Source organism: Gossypium hirsutum, chromosome D13 (assembly GCF_007990345.1).
Source record: "Gossypium hirsutum isolate 1008001.06 chromosome D13, Gossypium_hirsutum_v2.1, whole genome shotgun sequence".
In the NCBI taxonomy this organism is placed as follows: domain Eukaryota; kingdom Viridiplantae; phylum Streptophyta; class Magnoliopsida; order Malvales; family Malvaceae; genus Gossypium; species Gossypium hirsutum.
The window spans coordinates 6,367,577-6,379,199 of NC_053449.1; the positions used below are offsets into that span (position 1 = coordinate 6,367,577).

An 11,623-nucleotide genomic window follows, 5' to 3' on the forward strand; every position below is an offset into this window, starting at 1 on the left:
ATTACCAGATTAATTGCACAGATCAGGAGAAATTTTTGGAGAAAACGAAGAGAACGGTAGGTCATTTTACTAGAGAAAGCGAAGCGAAGAGAAAAGGGTTAGGATTTGAAAGATGAGAAAATAAATTAAGAAACAAACAAAATGAAAAACATAAAAACTTACACAGCGATGCAGCAGAGGACTGTCGACGGCGATGCGGCAGGCAGTCAGGGAAAATCTAAGGGATTTGGGGATTTTTGATTTGGGAAAAAAACTAAGGGATTTGGGGAAAATTTTGAGGGAAAAAATAAGGGATTTCGAGAAACTGATTTGGGGATAAAACTAAGAGTAGCAAAAACGGCGCCGTTTTGTTAAAAATAAAAAGATATTTTGCGGCGTTTTTCTCATAAATGCCGTTATTGCTAACGCGCTATTGATTTACCTTTTGTTACATTTATGAGAAAAACGCCACTAATGCCTTACCTTTTGCGGCATTTTTCTCATAAACGCCGCTATTACTTTATTTATTACGGTGTTTTCAGTCCAAACACCACTAAAAGCACCGCTAAAAGTTTAATTTCCTGTAGTGAAAGCTCAACCACAAGGATTAAGGTCCTGAACAAACATTTTTCTAAAATATTATATAATCAATCTGATCTGCAGCTTATTCTTTTTTCAAATAATTGTAAGTCCAATAACGTTAATTTATATACACTTAGCTGTATGATGCAAATTTAGACCACAAAATGGGCTCTCGTCACATGAATTAGACACCGAATTTATTGTAATGTAGGTTTTCCGGAAACAAATTACCAACTCATGATGAGCAAACTTTATTAGCTGCCATAAATTGGTTATAAATACATACTCATACATGCATATACACCAGCCACATTCTATATTTACTGATACACACACGCCATTGAAGATAATAAGATCGTGCATGATGATGATGATGATGACTTTTTGACACCATCCCCTCCATCCTTTCAAGTTTCAACAGTCAGTTAGGGTAAGGTAACCTGCAACAAGCATTCAAACATGCACTCAGCCAAGAAAAACACACGTACCCACTCCAACCCTGATCTATGATACCAACAAACAACAATTCTGACACTCCGTATATGACTTCATAGGTAATTAAGCATCTCCAATCTTTTTTTTCTTTTTAAAAAAGAGGTATAAAGGTCTCCCATTACTTGTGCTATTGCTATTTGCTAGCACTATAGCATATGTTAGGTCTAGTTCTAGTTTTAGTCCCTTATGTTCTTTAGGTTAATTTGAGATAATTTAGTTTCCTACTTTTATAATGTTATTAATTTGTTATTATTAAAGTGATTACGTGGATATAAAAAAATGGATTTAAACGTACGGCTAACATGTAAATTTGAACTTCCTAAAATCAATGTCATTATTATAACATTAACAAACATTAAGGCTTTCACTATTGATGCATTTGTATGTATGGATGTTAACAAGACACTTACCCCAGTCTAAGAGAAATGTCAGAGCTATAGCTTCTCCATGCATGGCCGTTGCAGTCTGATGGCTGGCCTAGGCCTTGCTGAGCCACAGTTGGTTGGACCACATGAGGTGAATTCCCCATCTATACCAAATCAACTTTGCTGTCAAATGAAAATGAAAAACCAGGAAACTATAGGAAAAATTTTCCAGATGATACAATATACACTTACTTTCTCTTTCAATTGCTGGTTTTCTTCCATCAGTTCTACTTCCTTCAAGTTCAACAAGGATAAATAATAATAATAATTTGTAAGTGCTAAAGATCATTTCAGCAGCAAAGAGAAGAAATAAATATAGGGAATAAAGTAAGGTTTAATTATGAACTTCATCCTACTAAGAAGTTAATTCCTTGATTTTAAATTTTTACAATTTAATCATAGTGTTTTATGAAAATTGAAAAGCTAATCTAATTATTAATAAATACATGAATTTGAGCTACAGACTCGCTATTTTGTTACATATTCTTTGTATATAAATTACTGCACTGCTGATTTTTAAATCTGATAATTTTTTTAATTGTTGTAAAATACAAAAATCAAATTATGATAAGCTTCTCAATATTCATAAAAGAGAAGGATGAAATAGAGTGTTAAGGAAAACCTTAGGCCCTTTCTCAAGTTCCATGTCTTTTCTGTTAAAGACCTTTCGCTCAATGTTAACTGCAGTAGGTGCGAATGTCGAATATGAATGTTTATATACAAATATTTTTAAAATTATTCATATATAAAAAAGTTATACCTTATAAATATCTACATTCAAATATTTATCAAGTATGATAAGAAAAATAAAGTGTTTATTAAACAAACAAAATTAACAAATAGGTCAATTTATGATTTATCTAGCTAAAATGTCAACATTGATTATTTCCTAAAATCACACCTCCCAACGCAAAAAAAATCATGTAAAAATGATAAATTTGAAAGAATGCTTTTATAAAAAAAATTTATGTCCATATTTTAATGATATTAATTTTCTAAATTAACTAACAACTTTATAAAGTTAGAAGGTTAAATTATGCCTAATTAAAGTAAAAAAAAAACTAAATTTCAATTTCAACATAATAGTAGAGACCAAACTATAATTTGACCCAAAAATCTTCGTTCCAGAGATTAAGCAGCGAACTTGTCTGTTACAGTTACATAATATCATCAGATACTCTAATTTATTCATTTTACTATGGAACTTATATATATTGTATATCATAGAGAGTATCAACTATTGCAAGCTAGCTACTTATATTACCTTCCTTTTGAGGATGCTGATTTCTTTGAAAAACAGTTCATCCTGAAACACACAAAAAGTAATCATCATTAGTTAAATCACAATCTGCCAAAGCTTCAAATGGAAGCTACAAACTGAGGGTGTAAATAAGAATAAAAAAGGGATAGGGTAACATTTAATTTTTAAATTTGTTAACTTTTCCTTCTTCTTTAATTTTTTTTTACCCATATTAATCTTTAAGCTTGGCAACTTTTTTAATCTTGTATTATTTTTAGCTGATTGATGTGGCACAATATTAAACTGTCATGTTATCATGTCTAAAACTTGAAAAATTTGTAAGTTCTAAAATTAATGTGGATAGAAAGAAGTTCAGGGACTAAAAGTTGAAAAAAAGTTATGAAGTACAAAAATTAAATGTTGTTTTATCCCACTTAAAAAAAATGATCTGGGGTGAGTTGAGGCATCAAAAACCTTTGTTTGGGTGACCCGGTTAAGGCCTCCTTCAAGTAATTTCTCTAGATGTTTTAATTCTTCAAGATCTAACCCTTGAAGCTCCTCTCCTCTCAGCTGTCTATCAATGAAAAGGATGGCACAACATCATCATGGTATATAAAACTCATACAACAAAACAGCTATAATATGTTCATATTTTTACCTCAGCTCTTTGGTCTTTTCTGCTATTTCCGTTCCCAACATGGCACATGTGCTACTTTGAAGCTAAAACAAGAAGAAAAAGAGAAGATTCTTAGCATAAAATGGTTTTCTTCTTCCAAGCACATGAAGGTAAGAGGATTTTGTTTTAAGCTATTTCATGGGACACCAATTTTAAGTTGGAAACGTAGTGCTGCTGAGAGTTGCATTTTCAGGGCCTTAAATTTTTAGTCACTCAGCACTCAACTTCAGCAAGATGACTTCACATTAAAGTGTAAGTAACAGGTACAAATAAGTTTTTGTTCAACACAAATATATTACATCTTTTTAAATGTTTTTTCATGCATTCAAAGGTTCATATAGGGTTCTAAATGATCCGAAGCTGAATAAATGAATCTCTGTTTATGTTTGTTTGTTTATTTTTAGATTTATTCGCGTTTGTTAAAAACTTCAACATTGTGTTCGTGTTCATTTATTTAAAATAAGGTATATTCAATTTCATTCATTTAAGTTAAATAAACTTATTCGTGAACATTAAACATAGTAGCAAATATGTTTATGAACATATAATACATGTTCACAAACAATGTTCATGAATAATAATAAATAAACAATAAATAATCACATATTCTTTTAGATGTAAATTAATCAAGTATAAACTTTAATTATTATTTTATATATATATAATAATGTTTTTAATTATATAATAATAGAACAATAAATGAGTTTTAAATGTGTTTTAAACAGTTTCATAAATTAATATAAATGAATTTGTATATGAATATAAATAATCAAAACAAGTTTTATTCGTGTTCGGTTCGTTTAATAAACAAGCCTCAAAGATCCATATCTAAATTTTTATTGATTATAAATATTTCAAGAAAAATAATCATACCATTAGAAATTTTAAGAAGTTAATATTGCAGGTTTCACACAACATTGAATACCCTAGTCAAGATTCAAACGGTGCTGGTTTGGATAATGCATGCATGCAAACATATATATATTACATGGGAAACTTAAAACAAAGGTCAAATATCAATAATACAAACAATAAGAGAAGGATGAAAAGATGTTCAAAGTTCTAACCTGAAGCTCAAGGGTTGAAATAGGATCCAATAGATCGATTCTTTCTGACTGCAGATTTCTCCTTTCAATCACCTGCCTTGTACTTAGGATATAGCAAAAGAATTTGATATATTGCAAAGCAAAATAGGGTTATTCGAGGAGCAATTTCTAAGTATTTATAAACCATATACATATAGCATATAATAATATAGGGCATGACCCAGTCAGGCTTTCTAGGTTTCCATGCCAGTAGTAAATTATAATTACATTTATTTTTAATAAAATTATTATATCATAACCCAAACAAACACACACAACAAGCCAAAGACTTGAAGTCTGTAAGAGATCGCCAAGTAAAAGAACAACAAGCAAAACAAAAGAAAACCACCATAGACAAAGCTCAACAAGCAACATGTTAAAGAAACATTCTTAAAATACACAAAAATCCATAATGAACAGTTGCTTAATTAGTTTATGTAGAGGCTAACACTGATTATTTATAGAAGAACCTATCAATTTGCATGTGTCAATTCTGGTAAAGTATATATGTAGTTGTTTTATATATAGACTATATGTGCATAATAGCAAAGGTATGCTCATTATCCACTTAAATTAGATACTTGCATTTATTTTTTTTTATTTAGTAGAAACCTTAGTGTTAAATAAATATTAAAGCTTTTTTTTAACTGGCAAAAAGAAAAATAGTATTCTTATCAAATAATCAGACAAGGCACAGGTTATTGATTCAACTGATGACCAAACCCAATCAATTATTTAAAATGTCAAATCAAAAATATTATTACCATCAATTCAGAAAACTTTTTGGAAACTCCAACTATTTCTCCACAGGTTTAAACTACTATGTTTAGAAATTTAATTATTTGCCTTTTCAAATGTAAACATTATTACTATGTTATGGATTTCTCCAAAGCATTTCATCATTATTGGTAGTATTATTTTCGGAATTAAGAGTACGGGTAAATGTTTAATATAAGAATATTTAAAATTTTAATTTTTTTAATATATTTTGAGAGTATTTCGAAGATTAATTTCTATATTCATATTTTAATATACATCAAAACATAAATGATAAACACAAATATTAAAAAAAAAAAGAATCATAACAACATAAAAAAAAACCTTATATTCTATATTTATGAGGTAGAAAGATGTTCATATTGGGATTTCATGCTGAATGATAAAATAAAATTACCTGAGAAATAAAGTATCAGTGTTGTCTTCTACTTACATCAACAAAAGATACATGGAAATGATCACCATTTATCTAGACAGAAGCTTAGTCATAAAATATGGATTCAACAAATATAAAACTTTCATGTGAAAACTATTGACTTAGAGGTTTAAATAGCAATCACGAATGTAATCTTTTATTGCATCCATTTATTATGATCATAACTCTAACAAATATTATGACAATCAATTACAAAATATCGAAGAAAACTAGCAATTACAATATTTGCTATTATAAAATCCTTGTTTTGACATCAGCTTACATAAATTATTAAATAATATTTTTAATATAAATATAAGATCCTAGTACATTCAGTCACTATTAATTTATAGTTTTTAACACAACTTTCTTGATTCTAAAGAGCTTCACCCAATGCAATTATATTTATTCTCTCTTCCTCTCACAGACCTACACACCATAATATGCACCAGCAAAGCACAGACTCCTAGGTAAAACCAGTAAAAAATAGAGCAAATTTCCAAGCATGAACATTACATATAATATGTTATATGTAGAGAAAAAGTGAATTAATTTAATTTTACCTGGTACTGGAGTATTCAAAGAGCTTCCCAGTATTTGAAAACACTAAGAGAGCTATCTCAGCATCACATAGAGTTGAAAGCTCATAAGCTTTCTTGAAAAGCCCTCTTCTCCTCTTGGAGAAAGTCACCTGCCTAGCCGCCGTGTTGTCGATCTTCTTGATCTGAATCTTCTGCCTCGTCATTTCGCTTCCTGGGTTCGAATTTATCGAAACCCTTCGAACAAATTCGAACCCGAAGTGAGATATTTAGTTAAAAAGGATCTCTACAAAATCCCCTCCAATTTGATCTTTAAATTAACATATGTGTGTGTTCTTCAAAATAAAAATAAAAAAACAGCACATAGAAACCAAAAAGAAAATTCAATCAAAACACAGAATCCTACATTAACCCTTAAAAAAAACAGCACATAGAAACCAAAAAGAATATTCAATCAAAACACAAAATCCTACATTAACCCTTAAAGAACATCACATAAAAACACAAAACAAAAACTGGGTTTTGAGTTTATTAACAAGAAATCAAACGAGGAAAAAAACCCAGAAAAAAAAAGTTATTTCTCACCACAAAATCAAGCTAAATACAAGGCAGAAAGCAAGTGTTAAGAACTGAGATAAGGGAAAATGGTCAGTGATATAAAAGGAAAAGGGATTTCAAAATTAAGCTAGCGTAATCAAATAACTTTATAAGTGAAAATAATGAAATATAAAACCCTAGATGGGAAAAAGAATAAGGACTAGAAAGGAAATAAAGCATAGAGTGGCCAAAAGGGGGAAAACAAAAAAAGAACTGAAAAAAAGGAATAAAAAACCTACCAATCCAAGCTCATTTAGCAAAGAAAATGGAAGCAAAGAACATGTGGGATTGGGCAGAATTTTTCTGGGTTTCACCTATATATCTGCCTTTTATGAGTGGCGACACTAAACATAAAGGGTCAGAGACAAAAGCCACCAATTGTTTCCAGAGAGAGAGAATATGGGAAAAGAAAAGAAAGGCAAAGAAAACAGAAGCAAAAGAAGTAAAGATATGGAAAGATTCCATTTTTATGTGCTAAATAAGGTCTGAATTTTTTATTTTATCCAAATTTGATGTTTATATTTGAGACAAATTGATAAATAGGTCAAATTGAATAATATTGTTAAACAAATTTATAAAGAATAATTAGCAGAAATTACCCTTTCAAATTAATGTGTTTACAAAAAGTTGTACCAACTTTTAAAATTTCCTGAAATTTTCACAAATTAAAATAAACGATTTAGCTTTTTAGTTTTCCTAAGATAATGGATCAAATTCATAATTAAACCTAAGAAGAATGAAACAAACAATAAGTAAATTAATATTTTTCTTTAAGGTCAAATTCTATTGGAGGTCCATGTATAATATATTTTTGGTGGATTTAGTTTATATATTTTAATTTTAATTTGATTGTTTTTGGTTTTTGTACTTAATTTTCAATTTTTTTAATTCCGTTAGGGTAGCGGTTGGAAACATTGATTTCAAAATAATGGAAATTGATTGATAAGGGCGAATCTAGGGGGCTGGCGAGGGCTCCGGCCTCTGAAATAGAAATTTTTTTATTTTGACCCTTTAAAATTTTTAAAATTTTAAATTAGTAAAAGTAAAATTATACTTTTACCCCTCTAAAAATAATAAAATTTTGATTTAATATTTTAAAAATTACATTTTCACTATCGTAAAAAGTACAATTTAATTTTGGCCCCCTAAAATAATTTGCTGGCTTCTCCCCTGACACGAATACTAATGTAGCATTGATGATTATTTCTCAAATCCATATAAAATTTAAGAAATTATTGAATGCTTATTATTTAATAGAGAATTCAAATTTTTAAAGGAATTTATTAATTTCAAAAAATCAAACTTTTTATACTTTCTATATATATATACACTAATTTTATTAATGAAATTAAATTTCAAAATTTTCAAATTCATATTCTATACACAACATCGAATAATTTAACTTAGATTTTTTTTAAACATATGATAATAGAACATATATACGTAAAAAAAAAGTTACTGTGCAAAATCGAGGTTGAAAATATAAATTTAAAAAAGAAGAGAACAAGGAAGGATTAAATTATAAGAGAGAGATTGAATACGTAAAATTTGAATAGTACAGGGGCTTTTTATAGAATTTCACCTTTTCTGTTTTAGTTTTAGACGCCTTAGACCATGCTGAGTAGCTGTCAGAAAATAATGACTGCTTTGTACCCTCGTACCAGTTTACGTCTTCAAGGCTGCCAATTTGGCTCTCACATAATTACAGCCTATTTATTTATATTTGTGTTCTTATTTATATGTAAATAATGATTTAAATAAATAATATATTAATGGGTCTTAAAGAATATTCTAAAAGTATGCATTAGCAAATTTCTATAAATACATACTTACATTTAAAGCAATACTAGAGTTGTTCTCATGATCACCAAGGCTTAGATCGGCAGGACATCAATAAATAAATTAGGAAATTTCGTGATTTTGGTCGTCAAAAGATATTGATCGAGAGTTCGAGTTTTCAAATGAGCAAGTGATATGTCTTTACTTGAATAGCTTTCATTGAACTAAGCATATGGTATGGATATGTCATTATTATGCGTGTGAGTAATAATCTTTTAATTGTATGATAAAAGAAATAGAAATTAAATATTAATGTCAAACTCTTTTTTTTTTTTTGGAAATTATGGGTATCGTTTATAAGATCTACTTATTTTTTCAAAATTTGTAAGAATCTAGAATTGTTAGGGGGTCGACTTTTTTGGGAAAAGTCTTCAAAGAGTCGTCTACCGAGTATATAACACTTCCCCTAGCAACTAAGGTATTGTCTATTAAGAAATGTGTTTACATTGTAATAAACATATAACTGTTTTCTATGTATTTGAACGATGAATAAATAAATAAAATTAATTTTACATTTCACTGTTATACATTTTGTGTTTTTATCTTTCATGTTTTGCATACATGGCAAAGATTGTGGCAAGTAAATATTAGCTCATTATTTAAGTTCAAACTGATGATAAGTGGCATTGTAAGAACGTTTACATTGCAATAAAGACAACTTACTTCAATAGATAATCTAAACGAGTCTGTAATCTCGTAAAAGAATTAAAGTGAGCATTTGATTCAAATACTTAGAAGAATTATTCTATCGTCTACAATTCCAATTTGGGAGATGACTAGTCTTAAATATTGGAGCAGTTGACTCTAGGGGTGAGCATTCGATCGAATTGAATCGAAAATTTTTGAGTTAATCGAGTTTTCGAATCTCATTTTATCATCCTAACTTTATTTGAAGTTTTATTGAATCGAGTCGAGTGAGATGGAATTCGAATCGAATCGAAAATATTTGTTCGAGTTAAATTTTAAAAAATAATTTTGGGTCCTTGTAACCACTGTCACCCATCGTAAAAAAATTTGTCCACCTTAATCAAATTTTTTATTAACTTTCATCACCTCATAATTTATTTATTTTTTTTATATATTGGTTAGCTTCTTTACTTGCTTAGTTGTTTCAATTATCTTCAGATTCTTGTCTCTATGTATTTTGGAATTAAAAAATATATTAAATATAAAAATATGATTTTTTTTAATAAAAGTTATTTTAAAAATAAAATGTGAAATTGATACCAATATAAAATGTTAACACGAATATTTTATGGCATAATTAATAATTCAATTTTAATATAAATATTCAATTTGATTAAACAATTTAATAATATAAATAATATAAAATGTGAAATTTAATTTAATAATATAAATAGTAGATATAAATAAAATTATTACTATTTATGTTTAGTGATTTTTTTGGATAATTTTGATTTTTTATTTGAGAGTAAAGGGTGAGAAGTAAAAATATAGGGGGGAAATAAAAAGTTTTGGGGAATAAAAGTTTGAGTGAAAGTAAATAGGGGGAAGTAAAATTTTGGAAGGAAAATATTAAAAAAAATTGGAGGGGGAGGGTTTGGGGTAGATGGGAGGTGGGAGGTGGGATGGGAAGGGAATAAAAGTTTTAGGGAAAAAATGGGAGGGAGTCAAAATTTTGGGGGAAAATAAAAGGTTTTGAGGGTTTTTGGGAGTAAAATTTTAAGAAAAAGTAAATGGAAGAGTAAAATTTTGGTGGGAAATGGATTTTGGGTAGATTGGAGGGTTGGGATGAGAGGGCAGGGGAGGGGAGTAAAAGTTTTAGGGGGAAAGTGCAAAGGAGTAAAAGTTTTGAGGGAAAAGTAAAAAGGTTTGGAGTTTGGGGTAAAAATGTAAAATATTATAGTTTGATATTCGAATTATTCGAATTATTCGAGTTATTCGAATTCGAAAACTCAACTCGATTCGAACTCGAAATTTGAAAAAAAATTCGAGTTGATTCGAATAACTCGATTTATTTAACTCAAAATTTGAATTTTTTCGATTTTTTCGAATAGAATCGAGTTTTGCTCACCTCTAGTTAACTCCACGAGTAAAGACATAGAAGTATTCATTGGAAGAATGATACATTGGAAGAATGATACATTGGACTGGATCCAAGATAAATTAATTCTGAATTCGTTTGTGAATTAATTCACTTGTGACGTTTATGATGTGATTTACCTAAATCTTGAGTTAGTCACTGACCATGCATATGTAACTCATGTGCTTTGATATAAGTGGAGGTTTATGCTCCGAAGATGATCGAGCCCATAGCCGGTATGTTAGGTACATAACTTGTGTATGACATGACTTTACTGGCAACAATGGAATTCATAGCTCGATTAAAGAGTTAACGATATCCTCTCATTGGCATTGTGTGGATTTATAAAACAAGCAATCTATTACAGTCATTTGTTGGCAGTGATCATATTAATTATTAAGAAGACACAACAGTGACAATGAGATAAAATATGATTGTATTGAACGAATAGACTTAACTCAAAGGAATCAATGATATCATATAAGGGTAACACACTAATGATGAGGTCATTGGACAAAGCAGTTGGATAAATTTCTTCCGTAAAAAGTATAAATAAGGAATTTTCAATCATGGTACTTCTTGTGCACTGACTCCATGATTAAGTAATTGTGAATTATCGGAACGATGCTTCTTGACATAATTGCAATTACTAGAGCCTAATTGTATATGTCCGATTAGTCCGTTCGCTAGCTCAACAAAACCTCGATCGAACTACATTTGAATCAGAAAAAATATACAACTTTGGAAATAATTTAATTGATTTGATTTACTCGATGTGGAATTAAATTAGGCGGTCATGAGAATCATTTAATTAGAGAATTTGATTAAAGATTTAAAAAAATTAATTTTGGAAAACCTCAATGATTTTTTTAGAAAATTAGTTTTGATAAAGTAAAATTAAATTAATCAAGTTAATACGATATTTTTGGA

General features: G+C 29.0%; 1 protein-coding gene across 7 annotated transcripts; it reads right to left on the reverse strand.

The window, feature by feature from the left end:
- Window positions 1–736: 736 nt before the first annotated feature.
- On the reverse strand, window positions 737–7,259 carry LOC107918801 (MADS-box protein SVP-like). Of its 7 annotated transcripts, none has more exons than XM_016848390.2 (9): window positions 7,050–7,255; window positions 6,238–6,450; window positions 4,465–4,546; window positions 3,380–3,441; window positions 3,196–3,295; window positions 2,746–2,787; window positions 1,674–1,715; window positions 1,467–1,585; window positions 737–1,001 (listed from the first exon to the last, which is right to left on the reverse strand). In XM_016848390.2, the coding sequence occupies exons 1-9, from the start codon at window positions 7,061–7,063 to the stop codon at window positions 983–985; spliced, it is 693 nt and encodes a 230-aa protein (XP_016703879.1). In that variant the 5' UTR covers window positions 7,064–7,255; the 3' UTR covers window positions 737–982.
- Window positions 7,260–11,623: the final 4,364 nt, after the last annotated feature.

Excerpts from the sequence above, each read along its gene's own strand:
- LOC107918801 (XM_016848390.2), bottom strand. Across the intron at positions 3,296-3,379 it reads GAAAAGACCAAAGAGCTGAG|ACAGCTGAGAGGAGAGGAGC; the intron begins GTAAAAATATGA and ends TTTCATTGATAG. Across the intron at positions 1,716-2,745 it reads TCAGCATCCTCAAAAGGAAG|GAAGTAGAACTGATGGAAGA; the intron begins GTAATATAAGTA and ends TTGAACTTGAAG.